Source organism: Daucus carota, chromosome 1, assembly GCF_001625215.2.
Source record: "Daucus carota subsp. sativus chromosome 1, DH1 v3.0, whole genome shotgun sequence".
Classification (NCBI taxonomy): domain Eukaryota; kingdom Viridiplantae; phylum Streptophyta; class Magnoliopsida; order Apiales; family Apiaceae; genus Daucus; species Daucus carota.
Genome location: NC_030381.2, coordinates 43,919,103 through 43,940,833, shown reverse-complemented (window position 1 = coordinate 43,940,833; position 21,731 = coordinate 43,919,103). Strand labels below are relative to the sequence as shown.

General features: G+C 34.3%; 4 protein-coding genes across 5 annotated transcripts; 3 read left to right on the top strand and 1 right to left on the bottom strand.

Moving 5' to 3' along the window:
- The first annotated feature begins 1,541 nt into the window (after positions 1-1,541).
- LOC108200808 (dormancy-associated protein 1) lies at positions 1,542-3,065 on the top strand. The gene is made up of 3 exons (XM_017369064.2): positions 1,542-1,824; positions 1,954-2,179; positions 2,686-3,065. The coding sequence occupies exons 1-3, from the start codon at positions 1,731-1,733 to the stop codon at positions 2,723-2,725; spliced, it is 360 nt and encodes a 119-aa protein (XP_017224553.1). The 5' UTR covers positions 1,542-1,730; the 3' UTR covers positions 2,726-3,065.
- Positions 3,066-5,222: 2,157 nt separating this feature from the next.
- LOC108200777 (protein ROOT PRIMORDIUM DEFECTIVE 1) lies at positions 5,223-12,096 on the top strand. Its single transcript, XM_017369031.2, has 3 exons — positions 5,223-6,914; positions 11,159-11,260; positions 11,758-12,096. The coding sequence occupies exon 1, from the start codon at positions 5,330-5,332 to the stop codon at positions 6,521-6,523; it is 1,194 nt and encodes a 397-aa protein (XP_017224520.1). The 5' UTR covers positions 5,223-5,329; the 3' UTR covers positions 6,524-6,914; positions 11,159-11,260; positions 11,758-12,096.
- Positions 12,097-12,215: 119 nt separating this feature from the next.
- Positions 12,216-15,692, top strand: LOC108200768 (ATP-dependent zinc metalloprotease FTSH 6, chloroplastic). Its single transcript, XM_017369019.2, has 5 exons — positions 12,216-13,280; positions 13,398-13,938; positions 14,151-14,464; positions 14,575-14,815; positions 15,076-15,692. The coding sequence occupies exons 1-5, from the start codon at positions 12,688-12,690 to the stop codon at positions 15,412-15,414; spliced, it is 2,028 nt and encodes a 675-aa protein (XP_017224508.1). The 5' UTR covers positions 12,216-12,687; the 3' UTR covers positions 15,415-15,692.
- Positions 15,693-15,898: 206 nt separating this feature from the next.
- On the bottom strand, positions 15,899-20,986 carry LOC108200753 (probable metal-nicotianamine transporter YSL7). 2 transcript variants are annotated; one of them, XM_017369001.2, is made up of 6 exons: positions 20,467-20,986; positions 18,975-19,138; positions 18,608-18,705; positions 18,380-18,514; positions 17,972-18,161; positions 15,899-17,339 (listed from the first exon to the last, which is right to left on the bottom strand). In XM_017369001.2, the coding sequence occupies exons 1-6, from the start codon at positions 20,849-20,851 to the stop codon at positions 16,233-16,235; spliced, it is 2,079 nt and encodes a 692-aa protein (XP_017224490.1). In that variant the 5' UTR covers positions 20,852-20,986; the 3' UTR covers positions 15,899-16,232. The 2 variants fall into 2 exon arrangements, with proteins under 2 accessions (XP_017224490.1, XP_017224497.1); XM_017369008.2 differs by lacking the exon at positions 20,467-20,986 and adding an exon at positions 19,361-19,498.
- Positions 20,987-21,731: the final 745 nt, after the last annotated feature.

The following is a 21,731-nucleotide window of genomic DNA, read 5'->3' as shown; positions in this document are numbered from 1 at the left end:
AGAGTAAGGATCTATACATGTACCATCGTCAATTTTTCCTTTCTTTAAAAAAAAGTTGAAATATTATAAAAGTTAAATAATCTATACTATACTATAATAAGCCAACATGGGTATAATTTGTAGTCCTAAATTTTTTCATATTTTTTGGTTTGGTCATGTTTTTTTAGTCACTCTTATAATATTATCTTGCTAAAAACAAAAAAAAATCCCATTAGAAATCTATCTCTTAATAGATACAAGTTTTAAACAATTATAAAACTAAAAATCTATCTCTTATAAGTACAAGTTTTAAATAAACTACAACACTAAAAATCTATCTCATAATAAATACAAGTCAAAAACCGATGACCCGTACAATGCACGGACGGTTAACATATTTGGTATTTTATCGTATATATTTTAAATTTAAATAATTTTTTTGCCAAAATGAAATTGTGATTGGATAATGTATTTAAATAAATGTTTTATTTTACGGTTGGATAAATTCTTCATAGTTAAGTCCGTCAAATAGCTAATTAAGAATTAGGTCGAACATATATATTTTAATGATGATGTTAAAACATAGTTTTTACATGTTATAATTTCATTAAAAAATTATAATGATAATAAAATAAAATAATAAATATATAATTTTGAATATATTTTTTCAATACAAACACGAATAATTACATAATTCTTTCTAACTCTAATCTGTTACACGACAAATATCTTTTTTTCATATATATGAAGATATATAAAATATAAAAAATATGATTTAAAATTAATTGAATAATAAATTATCCCATATTAATAACAAAAAAAAAATTAAATAGATAATAAATTGTAAAAACTAAATTTTCGTGAGAAAATTTAATCCGTTGGTTTTAAAATTCAGTTTATTAATATTAAAATACTAATAAAATGATGTTACAATTTAAATTATAAAATATAAATTACTAATTATATAATCGGCCGTGCGAAGCACGGTAAAGGGCAGTAATCTTAACAATTAGTAACATCCCAAGTAGATCGAGATCGTTTATCTCAAACTAAAGATCCAAAATAATAAGGACACGTCGATAGGAAAGCTTATCTTGTTGCAAATTGCAATAATAAATTTAATATCTTTGGATACTTTTGACAGACGCATTTAACCTGCCCGTCCCATCACCATATGGTACTGGATCCCACATTTTAACTAGTCTTCATCCTTCCTCCAAAAAACTAGTCTTCATCCTCATCCTTATCCATTTCATTTTCTCTTTTTTTTTATTTCTTTTTAATTACACGCAATCATTTTTCTTGTTCCCTCCGCTCCTGCTACGTTATATTGCAGTTCAGGTCCAATATATTACTAATCACAAAAAATATCGAAAAATTCCCGAAAGAAAATTATACAGAATTACATTAATTAAGAAGTCTAGAATAAAAAATACTGGATGAACTTTCTGCGGAAACATATCTAGAAATAATACAACACTCAGCGTTAAAAAAGTGACACAGAGAAATGTCGCGCGACACGAAATAGGTGCATTAACAATGTGCCACGGTCACAGTAACAACAATAATTGTGAAATGAAGATCGGTCAAGCTACAGTGGCGATATGGAAATTTAGAAAAAATATCTTGACGGAACTGTTTGTTAGTAGAATTTAGTTTACATGACACCTTTCTTCTATATATAGATCCCATGGGAGCTTCACTAAAACCAGCAGCACATATACACTGAGAGAAAGAAATAGAGAGATAAGATGTTGGATAAAATATGGGACGATGTTATGGCAGGACCTCAGCCTGAACGAGGCCTCGGCAAGTTCCGGAAGCTCTATGTCACTACTTCTACCGGTACGGAATCAGGATTTCGAGACAGTCAGACACTAAAAATATTTAAATTTATATAATAATGTCGGAAGTAAGTTTTAAGATTTTTGCGCTCTGTATTAATATGTAAATTTTTTGTTTACGTGGTTGTAGATACGGCCGGGGATGATAGTGGGAAATATGTGAGGTCGCTGTCTATGCCGTCGACTCCGGAGGCACCAGCAACGCCGACAACGCCAACAACTCCGTCGGCGATGGCGCCGCGCAAGGACAACGTGTGGAGGAGTGTGTTTAATCCAGGGAGCAACCTTGCTAGCAGGAGAATGGGATCTCAGGTCTTTGACAAGCCTAGTCCCAACACTCCTACTGTTTATGACTGGTACGTACGTATCATTATTCATCAAACCATCTTTATATGCATGTTTTTGTACAAACTCCAGCATAAGTATGTGTTTAAACATCAGGTTTCACAGATTAATTGTGTTTGAGTTCACTGAATTAGCAATAGTCTACTGTAGTGACTTGTTCGGAGGTCAAAAGTTCGAGTTTCAGTAAAAAAAATGCACGTTTTGTGCCATAATATACCTAAAATTTAAAACTGATTACTACAGTAACGAGAATTTGTTCTTGATCTAACAGATCTACTAGCTAGTGTTCCAGTTTATGATTTATTTATGTATAGATCTTCATATAAATACACCTATCTATATATATATTTGACAAGATTTTAACTCTCGATAAGGGGAGTAAGGGAGTTACTATCTGAAGAAAAGGTCATAGATCGTCATATATGTGTACTTCCCGCATAATAAGCAATTTGTCTTTAATCTCTGTTTCGTCATATATTTCAAGCGATTTAAGGTGTAAATTTATCTGAAACTGCAGGCTTTACAGTGGGGAGACTAAGAGCAAGAATCATCACTAAGAGATCGAAGCGAGAGAGCAGAGTACGCAGTGCGGTTGATTTGGTGTTTTTTGCTACTTAAGCTTAATCAATGTAAATGGTGTCTTTGGAATAAGTAAAACCATCGTTTTTGTATATATTTGCTGTGCGCTTCGCTATGTAAGATTAGCAATAAACTAGTTTTCCAGACTTACTCTGAGCTTCTTCTGGTGTTCCTGTCAAACGACTGCTAGTATTATGTGACATAAAAGTTTGTGATGATAAAGAATACAGTGTGTGAGTGTGTGTGGGGTATGATGGTTTGGTTATGATTGTCTGATACTATATGTATAATTGCCCAATGCGATGGTGGTTTCTTGTATCTGAGACTTTTGTTAGGTAAATGTCGTTTTACATGATTACATCTCGGACAAATAATTGCCAAGGGCAAAATATTATTATGCAGCCTACTTTAAACACTTCACGCTAATTTGTCTATTATGCTATGCATTATGAGGTGTATTTTTTTGACCCTGCAAAGGTCGAAATTCTTCATATGAATATAGAGTGCCATCTTTGAAATTGTTATCAACGAGGATATCAGTAGAGGATTCGTGAAGTATCAGGAGAAACAGAATATCGGTCTTTTTTGGGCTCGAGGATTTACAAAAATTAGAAACATCAGTGAGTGAAATCCGTCTTGCTATCATACTTCAATACATCAATTCTCAATGATTTTCGAGTTTTTATCAAGTAAAAATCAACTAACAACGCAAACAATTTGCGTTTAACTCCTCAACGATGTCGACTCTATTCCTCAAACCCGAACTATAGACCGATGATAATCAAACACAATAACAAGCATGAAAATAAGGAATACAAACAATTAACGTGAAAACTATTTAAGGAGGATATAATCATAAATCCACTAAATATAAATATATTACCGGATTGGAGTCGCTCTCTCATTCTCATTCAACACTCTTAAATACAAAAATCTCAATTTGATCACAAAAGGCGTCTCTTGTGTATCTCGTGTACAACTCTTTAACTTTTGCAATACATAACACTTCTACATATAATTATATGTACATACATCACAAGCATTCAAATTCCTAATTTAATTCAAATCATATTTATGATATTCACCATCTTTTCCTGATTTTTTTAGGTATAAAAAATTATTTTCACATTTTATCATTTTATTAATAATTTCTATATATAATAAATTATAAATATAAAATATACATCCAAATACACAAATTAAATTTAATTTTTTTACAATATAACTAAACTATCACGTAGATCCGAAGTGAGTAATTTTATAAGCTGCGCCAAATAATAAATGACACTATGACAGTAGGACACCGCATATACACGATTATACAATATAGGCGCGGTCAAATGTATAATTTGGAGAGAGACATGTCTCCGTATCCATATCGATATCCGCAGTTGTCGATGTGGATAATATCCGTTTATTTTGAATACGACATATATCCGTTTTTCTCGGATATGAATATAAATATTTTCGACGGATGTCGAATTTTTTGATGGTCCTACCATATTAACGATGATTTTAGAATATTTTTTTACAACTAAGCACTAATAATTTTTTTATATATGTATAAAATATTTGTACAATTATATAAAATGTGTACAAACATATTATTTGATGCATGCTCACACACTACAAGCTAATATAATAAATTTTTATTTATATACAATTTTAATCATATATGTATTTAATTTCGGAATCAAATATCACAGATTCAAAAAGTAGTATTATAATAATTTTATCTTTGATTTTCTTGCACATGAATTTCATTTAATTTATATTTAAACTACATTAGTAATAAAGTCTTACACATTAAAAAAAATCTTAACCGTGTTTAATAATTTCTAAATAAAAAATTTCATTATATTGAGTCTATATTTTAAAATAAATCATTAATTAGATAAAAAAAAGACATCATCATTCAGGAATATACACATTCGTATTTATTTATATATATTATAAACAAAATTAAGTATATGTGTGTGTGTAAGCTGCGGAGATATGAGATAAGAATATGAATATGAGATTTTAAAATTGAAAGTCTTGTGATTTTGTGAGAGACCGGGAATCGAGACCTAATAATGTGCACGTGACTCATGACTTAGTATAATATTAAATAACAATTGAAAGTTGAAAATATGTATAATAATAATAAAGTATATCATGGCACAAAAAATTATAATTAATAATTAATAATTAATATATAATACATATTATTTGGATTTTTTTCGGGTTTGGATTGGATTTGGATTTCGGGTCGAGTTTCGATATAAAATATCTAATATGTAACTTCAAATCTAAATCCAAATCCAAATTTAAACTCGTTCGATTCTAAAAAATTATTCAAATCCAAATTATCGGGTTCAGTAAAATTCATTTAAATCGAAACAGTCGGTTATCCATTTGAATCGGATTTTTTAACCATCCGGTGAATAACATCCGTCGAATGACATCCGTTTTATTTCACATTTTTTACTCGAACACAATTGGGAGTTATTCCGACGGATACAAACTTTCAGAAATTTATTTGGCAGCCCCAGTTATACTGTTGCTAAACCTCCCAGTACACTCTCTATTCTCCATCAGCAATGGCGACGCACTTCACCAAAAAGCTCACTTCACACCCCCTCTTCACAATCAACCCATACTCCACATCATCAGCAACCTATGTAGCTTCAAGATTCAGAGACCCAACTTTTGAAAAATTCATGGACAAATACAAAAACCTCCTCAAAATCTACTCTATTCAAGACCTCATCCTCGCAAACCCCACCATAAACCCACCTTCAATCTCCATCAATTTCCTCACAAGACTGTCCCAGAAACTCCGTCTCAACAAGGGCCCAACAGCCTTTTTACGTAAGTACCCCCACATTTTTGAAATCTTTTATGACCCCATAAACGCACAACCTTTATGCAAATTAACCCCAAAGGCTGTAGCTTTGTATCAAGAAGAGGGGTTAGCAATTGAGGGTTCAATGTCCGTTGTGATCGATCGTTTGGTTAGGATTCTTTCGATGTCAGTGTCGAAAAGGGTGCCCCTTAGAGCTGTTTTTAAGGTTTGGAGGGAGCTTGGATTACCTGATGATTTTGAGGACTCGGTAATCTCGAAACACCCTCATATTTTTCGACTTTCGAATAATGTTAATGAAGTTAATACTCATATGCTTGAACTTGTTAGGGTAGTTGATAAGGGTAGTTTAGTTAGTGCTGTTGAGAATTGGAGAGTTTTGGAGGTTTGCAAAGAGGATTGTAGTGTCGATAGGAGTGATATTAGGTTTAGTTTTAAACACGGGTATCCTCCAGGGATGAAGTTGAAGAAGAATTTTAGGGCCAAAGTTAGGGAATGGCAGAGTTTGGAGTATATAGGACCATATGATGAAATGGGGGTAAAATCAAAAAGCAAGAGAGGAATGAAGGTGTTGGAGAAGCGGGCGGTTGGGATAGTTCATGAGTTTTTAAGTTTAACGGTGGAAAAAATGGTTGAGGTGGAGAAGATTAGTCATTTTAGGAGTTGGTTTGGAATTGAGCTGAATATAAGGGATTTGTTTTTGGATCATCCGGGAATGTTTTATTTGTCTACTAAAGGGAAGAGACATACAGTTTTTCTAAGAGAAGCGTATGAAAGAGGTTGTTTGATTGATCCCAATCCAGTTTATGTAGCTAGAAGGAACCTTCTTGAACTAGTAGCAATGGGAAAGCGAGGTTTTTCTGGAAATAAGGCACTGTTGAGGACTGGTTATGAGAATGAGAGTGAATCAGACGAGGAAGAAAGTGATTGAGTTGCAGACTTTACAGTTGAGAAAAAAAGGCTACACTTCAATTATCCCCATCCGTCTTTCAAAATAGTAATAGCTGTTATTCAACCAATCAACCTTATTTCCATTTGTCTACTTGGTTTAATTATGTGGGAAGTCTGAGCAGCTTTTAGTGGCGGAGGAAAATTAATCAGCTATCAATCTGGATGAACAGTAAGGGTATAGGCCCTGCCCTTATGTGGGCCTGGATAAGTGGATATTATCCATAACCAAGTTGGCAATATAGGTTGCAGATCTGAAGAGAACCAATTGAAGGATGTTAGAGGTTATTAGCTCTCTCTTCATCTATCACTCTATCTTGTTTGATTCCTGTTTGTGTGGTGTATTGAGGATGCTGGAATATCTACTTATTCAGGTATTGAGTATTTTGTAATTTTCAAGTAATGACTTCACTCACTTTGCAAATTATGGCACACTTGCAAGTGATGTCAGGCATATTTTTGCTACACATGCAATTTAATTTATTAAATTTGAGCTTAATAAATGAGGATGTCACCTTTGATATATTTGTGTCACTTCAATTGATTGATATATGTTAACTTTTGGGTAAAGAAAATGTACTTTGACAAGTAGACCTCATTGACTTGAAGGACAGACGTTAGTTACATAGATTGCACTATGAAGAATTCTAAGACATGACTGGAATCTCCTCATTTGGGAAATTCCCTGCGTCTTTTTACCTTAAAAGAAGAATACAACAATTCTTACCGATAGACATGTCAAGATTCTCAAGAAGTTTTCTTTGAGAAACCGAAAGACTCCGTGCAACACAGGATTCACTAGTATATTGCTTAAGTCGCTAATGAACAAGAACAACTCTATATCAGACTCTGTTGTATCAAGTATAACAAGTAATTAAGACAGACAGACAGACTTGTCTGAATGCTTAGATACATTGATGCTATGTTAGCTAATGATAGCTATGTTAGGATTAAAAATACGAGATTCAACTTCTAATGCGAAGCGCACACACAACAATATATTTGACGCGGAAAACCCACGTCCCAACTTGTATTATTAATCAAATCGTTATCAATAATACAATCAACCAAACTTGGATACTCAAGCCTACTACCCAAGTATCCGCCCTCGAGCGATACCTAAGTCTACATCTTGAGCACACCTATCAAACACAATATGACTATGTATATATAGCCATCTCAAACTTAGACAAATCAAAATCTAACTCTAACTCTGAAATACCTAACTGCAATTGGAATCCAATTCTGAAATCTTTAACTCAAATCAGAATCCAATTCCAACTGGGCCTTCCAACTTTGTGACCAAGACATATCTTTTATAATAATTGTCTAAACATACAATTGTTATCCTTATATATTTTGGATCACCAAAGTCCATGCTACCATTGTAATGGGCTGATACCTAACAATCCTCCCCTTCAGCCCAATACAAACAACAATCACGATCAAGACACCGACGTCCATCCGCCAATGCCTCCCCTCGAACAAGAATCTCCGCTTCTCGTTCTTCCAGACTTTACCCATCAACAAAATCACGTGCATCAAGCACGAGTGCCCTTCCATGTCACCCGATCCTTGCTTTCACAATCTTCCGGCCTCTAGAAGAACGATCCAATCTTCTTCCACCTTGAGTCCATCATGATTGATCCACGGTGCAAGTCAACCGTCATACTGCACGTAACTTTGTCTCTTTCCACTTTAGCGGCTTCTTGCCAGCAAATCCTTCATTATACTTTCCATTATCAATTAAATCTCGAACTTATCCTCAACCCCATCAATCACGATCCTAACCTGGCTCTGATACCACTTGTTAGGATTAAAAATACGAGATTCAACTTCTAATGCGAAGCACACACACAACAATATATTTGACGCGGAAAACCCACGTCCCAACTTGTATTATTAATCAAATCGTTATCAATAATACAATCAACCAAACTTGGATACTCAAGCCTACTACCCAAGTATCCGCCCTCGAGCGATACCTAAGTCTACATCTTGAGCACACCTATCAAACACAATATGACTATGTATATATAGCCATCTCAAACTTAGACAAATCAGAATCTAACTCTAACTCTGAAATACCTAACTGCAATTGGAATCCAATTCTGAAATCTTCAACTCAAATCGGAATCCAATTCCAACTGGGCCTTCCAACTTTGTGACCAAGACATATCTTTTATAATAATTGTCTAAACATACAATTATTATCCTTATATATTTTGGATCACCAAAGTCCATGCTACCATTGTAATGGGCTGATACCTAACAAGCTAGTCCCAGAGTCGCATAGGCAACTTCATGTAGATTGATATAGTTAATGTACAAGATACTAACCTTAGTCATCATTGTGTGTGTTATCTCATATTACCTCACTACTGGAAAACAGTTCTTTGTTCTTACAAATACTAATTAAATATATACCTAAACCGTGGACATTCACCGATTTTAACAAATATTTCCTTAAAGCCACTGCACTGCCCTTGCTCAATCTTGATACTCCAGAGTACTTGTATATTTAGAATTAGAAAGCAAATTATATAGTGTGAGATTCGGTCCAGTTATAAAGTTCCGTGTGCAGATAATATACATTTTTAAAACAGAACTTTAGTTTTTTAAGTTAGTAGAACCACTATACGCTGTAGTTTGGTTCTATAGTTGTACACTGCGACTTTAATTTGCCTATTTCAAGTTAGTAGAACCACTATGCGCTGTAGTTTGGTTCTATAGTTGTACACAATTAGCAAATTTGCCTATTTGACTTGTTACACTCATAATTTGTAAAGTATTATAGTGACATTTTGAATTACAAATAATGCTTAATATTATATAGTTGATAACCCGTGCCAAGCACGGGTTTAAATAAAACTTTAAATTTTGTTATTTGTTGGAAGAATAAATGAATAATGTCTTTTTTTAATTACATTATCATATTTTTATTATACATATTTAAACTATTATTTTTAAATGATATATAAATTATTATTTAACATAAGACTTTCTATATATTAAAATTTGATCCTACTTTAAATTTATTGCATAAGGTCCCTGTTCTATAAAGTCCACGAAATAAGAGTATTGGCGCACAAAATTATTTAAAAATAATCTACTCGTTTCAATTTTCATTTTTTAGTCTACAATATTTGTAAATATCTGACAATTTGCGGGTTATGTTCTACAATATAATCGTTGCAATCAAAAGATAAAACAATTATATTATAAATCACTAAACACTATATATATTCTAAACTATAACTCATAAGTAGAATAATGATCTTAATGATTGTTAATGTTGAAAGATGTTAATGATTAATTAATAATTATAGCTCAGTGGTAAAGAGCTTATTCTCTGTCGTCCCAGGTCATGGGTTCGACCCTGGCTCACCCCGAGAGTTTCGTAGACTATAAGCCATATTTGTCAAAAACTACTTAAAGATGGTAAATTATATATGAAATTTGAATAATTAAAGATATTATTTTTGACTAAACTAAAAGATTATAACTGGTACTTACTACGGTTTAAATACGGACTTTATGGAACTTAACTCTAACGGTATGTTTTATTTTAATAAAATTACTATGTTGTTTGATGATTTTTAAATTGTGAAAATAATATTCAAGATCAACACATATAAGTTCGTTTATAGTGTCTTTAATCTTGAATAAAAATTCGAAAAAAAATTTAAGTCGCAATTATTCTATTCATCTAATAGACAAACATTATATATAATTATAGTTGTAGTTTTTTTAATGGTGGTATTGTGGTTGTTTAATAAACTAATATTGTAGTTTGACAAAGTTAATTAACTTTTCAAAACTAATTTGATATCAAATATTTTGAAGTATGTCTTGTGTTTCGGTTTTTTATTATATGTTGCAATATGGACTATGACTTCATTGTCTTTGAGTTTATATTTGTCAAATCAGTGTTACCACAACCTTATTCGTCTTTATCGCGATCTTGTGAAAACACTGAATGATAATAATTATTATTATTAAAAAATATATGATCAAATTTTTTGGTACTTTGGTATCAATATTGAATCTTGTTTATTTTAATTCTGAAATATGATAGAAATTTTATAAATCCTAAACATTATAGAAGTCTTTTTGTAGTAGAATAATATTAATTATAAAATTTTAACCAATACTGAAATTTTTAATAATAAAGTTTGAATCAATATAGAAGTCTTTTCATAATTGTATAATAATAATTATAAAATCCTAAAAATGTATAACAATAGCTATAAAATTCTAACAATATGAATTTTTTTTCATAATTCTATAATGATTATTATTATTAAATAAAAAATTTATATAACATTGTCCTAATCAATATTGAAGTCTTTAATAATAAAATTCTAATCAATACAGAAGTCTTCTATTGTCCTAATTAATATTGAAGTCTTTAATTATATATAAAATTCTATTTATTATAAAAGTCTTTTGATAATAGTATAATAATGATTATAAAATCCTAATCAATATGAAAGTGACCAAATTTTGGTACTTTGGTACTTTTGGTACCGATGTTCCACCGAAACGTGGTTTCGCTTATTAATAAAGGGTATTGATGTTTCTCTAATATATTTCTTTTTAATTTTTGCATATCCAGGATAAAGTTGACCTTGGTAAACCTGCACTTGGCAGAGGCAACTAATTGATGAGAAATTTGCATTTTCAGAGTTCAGCTAAAGTGTATAAGAGATATTTTCTGGTATGGATGCACTGAAAATGGATACATATATTATAGCGTTCTTTCTGGTGTGTGAAGCTAGATAGGTTTGCTTCACACTCCACAGATGTGCCATTGATATATTTTAGGTTACAATAAAGTATAATGTTGACATTTTCTCCCATGTTAGAACCTCAAACTTCATACCCTTGTATTTAGGTATTTCTACTTTATTCAATTCACACCTCAAAACTCGATGTAATTGGCGGAGTTTTGATATTTTGTATTTTGCATAGTACAAGTTCTGACTCAATTACTCAACATGTTTTTTTCTTGAGCATTAAAAGAGGCAAAGAACTAACATATGAACATCTGAGTTGTTTATTAGAGAGATTTGAAGTGCTTGCAACTTTTTTTTATTCCTTTTCGAGCATTGCAAGCTTATGAACTGCTATTGGAAATTCCAACTCCTCAGTCCTCTGTTTCCGCTTGTTTTTCGGACGTCTTTGTTTTTAACTTTTTATTGGGTGTTGGTGCAGGGTACCGAAAATGACACCAAACACCAGTGCTGGAGAAGATGGCCCCCTCACTTTGCAATCCAAAAACGCTAGATTATATAGTGTTTATCCTCTTTTCCTTCTTGTTTGCAGTTCTGTGGCATCTGGTATCTTTTCTCGTTTTTGTTAGTGCTGAATCATGCCCCAGTCTAGCAAATGCCTCTGTTGTTTAGAACTCATTGGAAACCCCAAAATTTGCTGGAAAATTTATGAATGTAAAGTTGTAAACTAGATAAGTACTGAACGTTTCTATATCGTAGTCCACCCGTCTCATCAATGTAGAAAAACAAAAAAATACTATTACTTTCGACCCATTTATTCTATACAGTCTTTTTCTTATGCATCACGTATTTTAAAACTACTGTAAAATATTTTTCTGTGATTTATTCAAAAAAAATTGTTTCTAAACAAAAAATCAAATATTAAATATTAATTCAGAAAAAGTTAAAATATTTTCTGAAATTATATTTTATAAGAATCTTGAAATGTGCGGGAACTTCCTCTTCCAAACGAGTTCCCCTGTATGCCTGGTACGAGGATATCCATATATAAGTGCAAGCTCCCACACTAATTTCTGTGCTGTCAAGTTTCTAACCTGTTAAAATTAATGTTTAAACGTTTTTTTCCTGTCAGCAAATTGAGATATAAACGTTAAGAGTTTAAACCTCAGAGAAAAATAGGTTTGCTTGCTCTAGAGCATTCTTGAACTGAAAATGTCATATCAACTGATAAAAGACAAACTGTTAATACCAGCATTGCTGGAAGACTAGAACCATCTTTGCATCCCTTATTTCCTTTTTCAATCATTATTTATATTGAACTTTGCTCCAAATCATCCCCCACAATCCACATTCTAGCATTTTGAAGCCTTCAACTACAAAACAGTGATTAAACATTAATCTTAACAAAACCATGTCATCTGCTCTTTCTCTGTTGAAGCCTTGCATGCCCTTATGTACAATTCATGGCCTTAAAAATGATAATTCCCATGCATCTGGAACACCTTACAGCACCAATAGATGTCCTGGTTTGCAGTTTAAGACGAAACTCAACCGAAGAGATCTTTTGAATCCTGTTGTTCTGACCTTTCTTGGTGGAGCTATAGCTCAGCAGCCTGCGAGGGCTCAAGGAGAGAACACGGATGAAGTTACTTCGAGTAGAATGTCCTACTCAAGATTTCTGCAGTACCTTGATTCAGGTGCTGTCAAGAAAGTGGACTTGTTTGAGAATGGAACTGTGGCAATCGCGGAAATAATAATTCCTGAGCTCAATAAGAGTCAGAGGGTTAAGATACAGTTACCTGGATTACCTCGAGATTTGGTGAGGAAGCTTAGAGAGATGAACATTGATTTTGCAGCACATCCAATGGAAATGAATGTCTTGGCTGTGTTTCTTGACTTGTTGGGAAACTTGGCGTTTCCCTTGTTATTCATTGGCAGCTTACTGCTTAGATCTTCGACGAATTCTCCTGGAGGAGGTCCAAACTTACCATTTGGACTAGGAAGGTATGTCAAGTAGGCAGTTGCTAAGTCTCATTTCACGCGATAGGAATGTTTTGTATTAAAGAATTAATGGATATGATGAACACATGATTAAGGGTTCTTTTTGGCCTATGCCTACAGGAGTAAAGCTAAATTTGAGATGGAACCTAACACGGGGGTGACATTCAATGATGTAGCTGGAGTTGAAGAAGCAAAACAGGATTTACAAGAAATCGTCGAGTTTCTGAAAATTCCAGAGAAGTTTGCTGCAGTTGGTGCAAAGATTCCTAAAGGAATACTTTTAACTGGGCCACCAGGGACTGGGAAAACATTGCTGGCTAGGGCTATAGCTGGAGAAGCCGGAGTGCCATTTTTTTCTCTTTCAGGTTCTGATTTCGTTGAGATGTTTGTAGGAGTGGGGGCTTCCAGAGTGAGAGACTTATTCAATAAGGCGAAAATGAACTGTCCTTGCTTGGTTTTTATAGATGAGATAGATGCGGTAGGAAGGCAAAGAGGAACTGGCATTGGCGGAGGTAACGACGAGAGGGAGCAGACCTTAAATCAATTGCTCACTGAAATTGATGGTTTTAGTGGTAATAGTGGAGTGATAGTCATTGCTGCAACGAACAGACCTGAGATTCTTGACCCTGCTCTTCTTAGACCAGGAAGGTTCGACAGACAGGTTGGTTCTTCTTTTCGTACTTCTTACTGCAATAGAGATTTAAATCTCTGGGAAAATCTTCATTCTTAGTCACACACACAAGTAAGATGCTGACAAATATTTACAATGCATTATAGTCTGAAATATGATATGCATGTCTATAGTATTTTTAGGCCGTCTATGCTTATTACTTAACGAAACTGAGGGGAAGTTTGGTGGTTGCTCTTGTATAGGTAAACGTTGGACTTCCAGATGTAAGAGGAAGAGAAGACATTCTAAAAGTTCATAGTAACAACAAGAGGCTAGACAAAGATGTGTCTCTGGCTGTTATTGCTATGCGAACGCCGGGGTTTAGTGGTGCTGATCTAGCTAATCTCATGAATGAGGCTGCGATTCTTGCTGGTCGGAGGGGAAAAGATAGAATTACATCAAAAGAGATAGATGATTCGATTGATAGGATAGTGGCAGGAATGGAAGGAACCAAGATGACAGATGGAAAGAGCAAGATTCTAGTGGCTTATCATGAAATTGGTCATGCTGTTTGTTCGTAAGTAAATCATCTTATGTTATCCATGATCATAAATACACACCTCAAATTGTGGCAGGGTTGTTTCCAGGATCAAGTTCTGTGTTTTTGATCGAGTTTAAACCTTGCAGGACGTTGACCAGTGGCCATGATCCAGTGCAAAAAGTCACCTTAATCCCTCGAGGCCAGGCTCGTGGTCTCACATGGTTCATGCCTGGTGAAGACCTCACACTTCTCACAAAGCAACAATTATTTGCCAGGATAGTTGGTGGCCTTGGTGGTCGAGCAGCTGAAGAAGTTATATTTGGTGAGTCAGAAATCACCACTGGAGCAGCTGAGGACCTGCAACAGATTACTAGAATAGCAAGAAAGGTAATGTCCATCAAAAATATGTTTACAATATATTCTCTCCGTCCCTAATTAGTTGTCCTGTTTGACTTTCAAATGGTCAATTCTAAATCTTCGGTTTAAATTGGTTAGTTTGACCTTTAAAAGTCAAAACAGGACAACTAACTAGGGACGGAGTAAGTCCTGTTTATAAGGAAATAGCTAGGGAAAAAATATAGCACAGCAACTAGAAAATATAACAGTACAATAACAAACTTAATGATTTGAATCTCCTTGATTACCAGATGGTCACAATGTATGGTATGTCAGAGATTGGGCCTTGGGCATTGACTGAGGCACAGAGCAGTGATGTGGTACTGAGGATGCTAGCAAGAAACAGTATGTCAGAGAAGCTCGCAAAAGATATAGACACAACAGTAAGAAGTATAGTCGATAGTGCATACGAAATTGCAAGAAACCATATAAGAGACAACAGAGAAGCCATTGATAAACTAGTAGAAGTGCTACTTGACAAGGAGACTTTAACCGGGGATGAGTTTAGAGCAATCCTCTCAGAATTTACTGAGGTATCAAGTGATAAAGCTTATAATAGAAGCCTTCCTCATGAAATGAATAAGGTCTAATGTAGAAGGCTGGAGTTGCTACGACAGTTCCAACACAAAGCAGAGGGTAAAAGTAAAACACGCAAGATTATGGAATGTAATAAGGGACACTCAAAACAATTTTTATTTTTATCTTTCACCATGTAAATAAGTTCTACTTGCTGCCTAGTGTTAACCAAACGTTCAATGTACAGATATTTAGTTCAGATTACTCCTGGAAGTCGTGCTACTTCATAGAATTATCCCGTATAAGCTCTGCAAATTAATGGAAGTGATATTTGTATAAGCTCTGCAAATTAATGGAAGTGATATTTCATCAGTCCGGCATAGCAAGAACAATGCAGCATATGCCGTTTAAATAAAACCTTATAATTAGCGAAAGTAAAGCAAACAGCAGAAACAAGAATCTAATTTGCTTCAGCACAGGCAATGGCACTACAAAAATATTACTAAGCTCCAGCCTCCAAGTAGGCAAATGTAAATAACATTATGAGATAATGCAAAATTCAACTAGAACAAGACTGATGATCTTAAAGTATATCAAATACAAGTACGACTGATTATCATTTGTACCATATCAGTAGGCCTGTACACAATATTTAAACTATTGCCAAGTTCATTGACAACTGATAATCTTCATGACAGAACAAATGATACTCATAAAGATAAATATTATATGTACGCTTCAAGCTGGGGCTTACCCATTTTTCTGGGGGAGGCTTGATATGATGCAAATATACTAGTGTTTGTCTATTTTGAGGAAAAACAAGCATCTATAATTATAAGCCTATTGGCACTGGAGGAAACTACAAGCCATGCGGAGACAATTCTTCTAATAGTTATGATCCTAAGAAAGCATCAACTTTTGCATTTGTTTGCCTCGACAGAAATTTCATGCATATAGGTGGGTTTATACCCGCTAATGCAAGTATTGAACTGGGCAAAGTCCATATCCCATCTCCACAAATTAATCCTGAAGCTACAGCAGGGCCAAACGCATCAGCTTTTGTCTTGTTTAACTTCTGCCAAACAAATAATATTAAACTTCCAACGCACATATCAATGGCAAAGTAACCCCCAAGATAAAATGGAATGGCCATTGCCATTGGAAGTGGTATATACTTTGCTCGCTTCTTTCCCACAGCATCTCTAATGGCATTGACAACAATGGCCGCGATGAAGAACACATAACAAAGCTTGAGACAGTTCTTTGGTAATGCTGAAAACCCTTCAACCCCCAAAATTGCCATGTTGCGATATACAAGTGCATAAGGGGCTGGGTACTCTGAACCAGGGACTCCAAGATTATCAAAAGCTTTATAGAAGAGCCAAAAGACACATGGAGAAATAACACAACCCATAGCAGTTCCAATAATTTGGCTCACAAACATCGACCTTGGTGAAGCCAGGGTCATATAACCTGTTTTGAAGTCCTGCATCAGGTCAGATGCAGTGGCGACAATGTTCATCATGACTCCACAAGCTGCCAAACCCGCAAGAATACCACCATGGGAGGCTCCTGCCCATGCCCCAATTGTGAAGATTGCAAGCTTTCCATAGGTAGAAGCCAGGGACCAATCAGTGAGACCACAACCATAAGCATTGCAAAAGGCTAGTATTGGTGCAAAAATGTAGATAACAGCAACATGGTACCACTTTAGATGATGAAATATATGAGGAAGAGTTGCAATAGATACAACAGCAACGGTGACATAACCAGCCACTGCAAACCATGTTGGGATTTGGTCCTTGAGGAACATCTGGGTTCTACGCTCATCATCATAAGACAGAGATGAAGTCTCTGCAGAAGAGTCGCCAGCTTCTACTGGTAAGGTTTCAGGTTTTTTCGTCCGAATTTGGCGAGACAATCCAAATAAAGTATGACCCAAGACTTTTACGAAATTGTAGAGACCATCACCAAGGATCATGGCTATAGCTATGAATACCTGAAGAAATTGAAAATTAGGTTAAAATTGTAGCATTGATTTTCTTGTATGCTTAAATAACAATTAAAAAAAATGGGTTTTATATCAAACTGCCCACCCATTTCGTCAAAAAATCTCACCTGACCCACCCAAAGAATTTCGGACTCATTTAAGCCACTATAAACAAAATATATATCATCACTATTCATAGCTCTTTACTTAAACATTTATAAAAAATCAACTGTTTGTTTTTTTACTAAAAAACCACTTCGAGTACTTTGATAATAGTCCCTAGTATTTATCAAAATAATTTGGGAATTCCTAAAGCAACATAGCTAGGATGATCATATAACTATATCTATAACTATATTTTTTTTTTAACTACATGGCTATGTTGCTTTAGAAATTCCCAAATTATTTTAATAAATATCAGGGACTATTATGAAAGTACTCGAAGTGGTTTTGTAGTAAAAAAATAAACGGTTAATTTTTTATAAATAATTAAGTAAAAAGGTATAAATAATGAAGTGGGTAAAATGATATATATTTGGTTTATAGTGGCTTAAATGAGTCCGAAATTTTTTGGGTGGGTCAAGTGAGATTTTTTGACGAAATGGGTGGCCAGTTTGATATAAAACCCAAAAAAAAATTACCTTGTACCCTTGCAAACCATGGAGACTGCTTGAGCTAAGGTCTGCGGGGTACCAATGACCCTTTCGGTCCTCGATGAGAGGCCACATTATACCCCAAGAAAGAATTGCTCCAAGTAGTAATGATACATTGATCAGATATGGACAAATCATTCCAACACCAACATAAGTTGCTGAGAAGTCAAAGAAAAACCTACATGATATTTTTTATAGAAAGATTAATTATTGTCAGAAGTCATATAGGGACGTTAAAAGATCATTCAAGCAATAAATTATGACGTGTAACGAGTACGAACACGCTTTAACCTTCGATTGATTAAACAGCATCAATAATAAATAAATTTACCCTCTACGTATAATTGATTCAAACTATGTAGTATAAAAATTTAAGATAATTTCACAGTTACATACTTGTTTCTATAAGCTTCAAGTCCAAATGTAGGGAACTCTTTAAATCCACAGGCATCACCAGAAGTAAAGAACCACTGGAAGAAGCCCCACGCGAAGCTGAATGAGAAGAATTTCCCCAGGGCTTTAACTTGTTTTCTACAGTGATGTGATGAAAAGGAGACTGTGAGGATTACATTAAACAATTCAGATATAAACTAGGATATATACAAAATATAGTCACAAACTCACTTGGCTAGCCTGGCTCCCTGAGGTGTGTGGAAGCTGTTAATTAGGTGAGCAGTTGCAGTGCCACTAGGGTAAATCAGTTTGAAGTCGATGATCATTATCTACAAAAAGTTTAAAAGAGTAAATTAGGATGCTGACAAATTGCGTGTCAGGTTTCATTAAGTCTCACTTCCTGGGTCTTTTATATGGTAACCTTCCATGAGTGCATGCATCATGCTTTGTTGCAATTAAAAAACTGTCGACAATTGATAGAATGCAATAGAACAACTCTTTTGAGCATACTGTTAATTTATATTTTCATTTGTTATTCGTATCTCTACTTTCTACAATTAAAGGATGGTGGATCAAACAAAAATCTCACTGTATATACCTTTCGAAGCGGCACCACAGAGAACAGTCCAAGAAAACTAACAACAAAGAGAAATCCAATCATCCAATGTAGCTGAGGATTTTTAATATTTTGTGCAGCATTAGCTTCGGTTGATTGTTTTGCTACAATATCACTCATACCAAACAGGTAGCTACCAAAGCCTCCTGTTACATAAAATGCCATAAAGGATTAGCTATGAACAAGTTAAATGCTACTATTACAATATGTTATTGCACAATGGAACAGGTGTACAAAATTCATGAAGCTAAAGCAAGAGGTAAAAGTTCATATAAGAAGAGGTCCTAGTGTCATATTGATAATCTCATATAAATACATATATACTATATACTCTTATGTTATAGAACATGTAAAAATTTATTTCTCACGCTTCGGGTTTTTTTAAGCCTCAGGATAGTGTTTCATTAACACAGTCTACTTGTCACTCGAACTTCATTGCGAACAATATCAAACAGGAAGCTGCCAACATAAAAGAAAATAATGTGCCAACCCTATCAAATGGAGAAGGCTATTTGATAATAATGAATGAAATTGTCAAGGACAGGACCATGAGGAGCCACATATTTTGATGGTCACGGCACCACTAATTCAAGTCACAAAAGCAACGATGTAACATGTCCTGTTACACGAAATTTGCTACACCAAATTTCAGTTTGATACTACTTTGATGATTTTTCTTCCTCAAGTACTCTGTTGAATTTAAGAACACCTTCCTTTGACATGTCTATCTCAAATTTATATGGTAGTTATATCTTGAATTGATAATAATGGATTAATAAGTGCAAGCCTACAAGCTGTGAAACTCTGTCAATGATTTAACGGAAAACAAAATTCAAACTAAAATTTTGAAAATTATTACATAGCCAAAACTAGTCATATATTGGAGCAGATGAGTACAATTTTGAAGTCAAAAACTATACTTTCCGTTATTCACAATAAAAGAGCCAAAATGCACAGCCTACAATTACACGAAAAACGGGTCCCATCCTTGTAAGTATCTATCAGCACACTCAAATCTCTGAGTCCTTGGATGAAACCATTACAGAGCCAATTTGTTATCACTTTATCTCATCCCAGTTGCTCAATCCTTATCCATTCTACATCAATCATGACTGATCATTTCATCTTCACTCTTAAAGTTGTCATTGCACTAAAAAACAAAGATTTCTCCCCCATTTGTTTTTCTTAATAAAAAACTGTTCTATAAAATTTTATTAACAGAAATATCAAAAAATTGCAGCCATATTAGTTGTTCCATAAACAAATTTTTTTAGAACCACTAGTAAAAAATGTAAAATACCTGCTGTACAAATCACATTATATAAAAAAGATAAAAACACGAAATTATCACATTTAAGTACATAATGTATAAAATATAACTTTATGTATTTTGCCCCTATTTTTCAGAAATAAGTAACTTATTTCTGACCCGCGCGGATCATAAGTTATAACGGTATGAAAAAGAAGCGAGTACCCGAGAAGGCGATGCCAGAAGTAGCCACAACGCAGGTCTGAATAACAGTATTCTCCTGCCTCGTAAAGGGCTGCTTGAGCAGCCCACTCTTGCTCAAAAACGAGGTCCACGTCTTCACAAAGAAGAAGCCCAGCAGGCCCGCCGAGACATTCAACGAAGGTATAATCCCCGTAGTCAAGTTCAGCTTCATGACAATGAAAGTGAACAATATTCCCAGGATGAAGCTGACGACGAAGGCTCGGAGCGTGAGCTGTTTCTGCCAGGGCGGCACTTGTTTGGACTCGAACATCATTTCTACGGACTCGGCGAACTCGTCGTCGTTGTCGGCTGTGGTGTACTTGGGTTTGTTTGGTTCCTCGGAGGGGTCGTTGCGGCGTGTCGCCATGGCGGGGAGAGTGTGGGGTGAGGGAGGTGTGGTTTTCGAGGAGGGTGGTGTCCTCGAAGTGATGAATGGTAATTATGGGAGGGAGATGAGATGTTGGGCTAGTTTTGGTTCAAGAATTTAAAAGTTGATAGGATTTTTTCTCTCTCGAATCTTAAGTTTGAGCAGGGTTACAGAAATCGGAAATCGGACCTAATTGGTTGAACTGCCGATTCAGGGATTAATCGGAAATCGGGGATTAATCGAAAAGATTAATCGGAGTGAAAATCGAATTTATTCTAATATTAAAAAATTATTTAATATATAGTTATTATTATATTAGCTATTTAGTAACTAATATATTTACTATATTCATAAACTTTAAAACTCATATTTAAAGTAATATAGTATTTTAATTCTAATAATTTATCAAATATACTTTGATAAAAAAATATATATAAGGATTAATCGGATTTCAAAAATCGGATCGGTGGCCGACCTTGCAGGGGATTAATCGGTTAAATCGGGAATTTTTAAAACACTGGTTTTGAGGTATAAAAATCAGAGAAAGCAATTTTAAAGACTATCTTAAGTTCGGCCTTTCTTGAAATCATGATTCCGTAATCCAATTAAAAATATAATTACATGATTATATACTAGCGCTTGCGGAAACTAAAAGAACATTTTATAGCATTGAACTCATGGATCTCTTAAAAGGACAACACATAATTCTAAACACAAAGCAGAAAAGAAACAAAGTTTTAGAAACCATTACAAAGTAAAATATTGTTCTCCCCTGCCCTTATATGTTCGCCCCAGGTGGGGGCGAACATATAAATTTTTTTGGTTATGTTCTCCCTTGGAAGGGGCGAACATATAAGCGATTTCATTTTATGTTCGCCCA

Bases quoted from the DNA above. Each gene is read 5' to 3' on its own strand.
- LOC108200753 (XM_017369001.2), bottom strand. From the start codon at position 20,851: ATGGCGACACGCCGCAACGACCCCTCCGAGGAACCAAACAAACCCAAG. The intron at 18,706-18,974 runs GTATATACAGTG...AACTTTTTGTAG, and splicing joins CTGTGGTGCCGCTTCGAAAG to ATAATGATCATCGACTTCAA. The intron at 17,340-17,971 runs GTAATTTTTTTT...CAATTTCTTCAG, and splicing joins ATGGTTTGCAAGGGTACAAG to GTATTCATAGCTATAGCCAT.
- LOC108200808 (XM_017369064.2), top strand. From the start codon at position 1,731: ATGTTGGATAAAATATGGGACGATGTTATGGCAGGACCTCAGCCTGAA. The intron at 1,825-1,953 runs GTACGGAATCAG...ACGTGGTTGTAG, and splicing joins CTATGTCACTACTTCTACCG to ATACGGCCGGGGATGATAGT. The intron at 2,180-2,685 runs GTACGTACGTAT...CTGAAACTGCAG, and splicing joins ACTCCTACTGTTTATGACTG to GCTTTACAGTGGGGAGACTA.
- LOC108200768 (XM_017369019.2), top strand. From the start codon at position 12,688: ATGTCATCTGCTCTTTCTCTGTTGAAGCCTTGCATGCCCTTATGTACA. The intron at 13,281-13,397 runs GTATGTCAAGTA...CTATGCCTACAG, and splicing joins TTACCATTTGGACTAGGAAG to GAGTAAAGCTAAATTTGAGA. The intron at 14,816-15,075 runs GTAATGTCCATC...CTTGATTACCAG, and splicing joins TTACTAGAATAGCAAGAAAG to ATGGTCACAATGTATGGTAT.
- LOC108200777 (XM_017369031.2), top strand. From the start codon at position 5,330: ATGGCGACGCACTTCACCAAAAAGCTCACTTCACACCCCCTCTTCACA.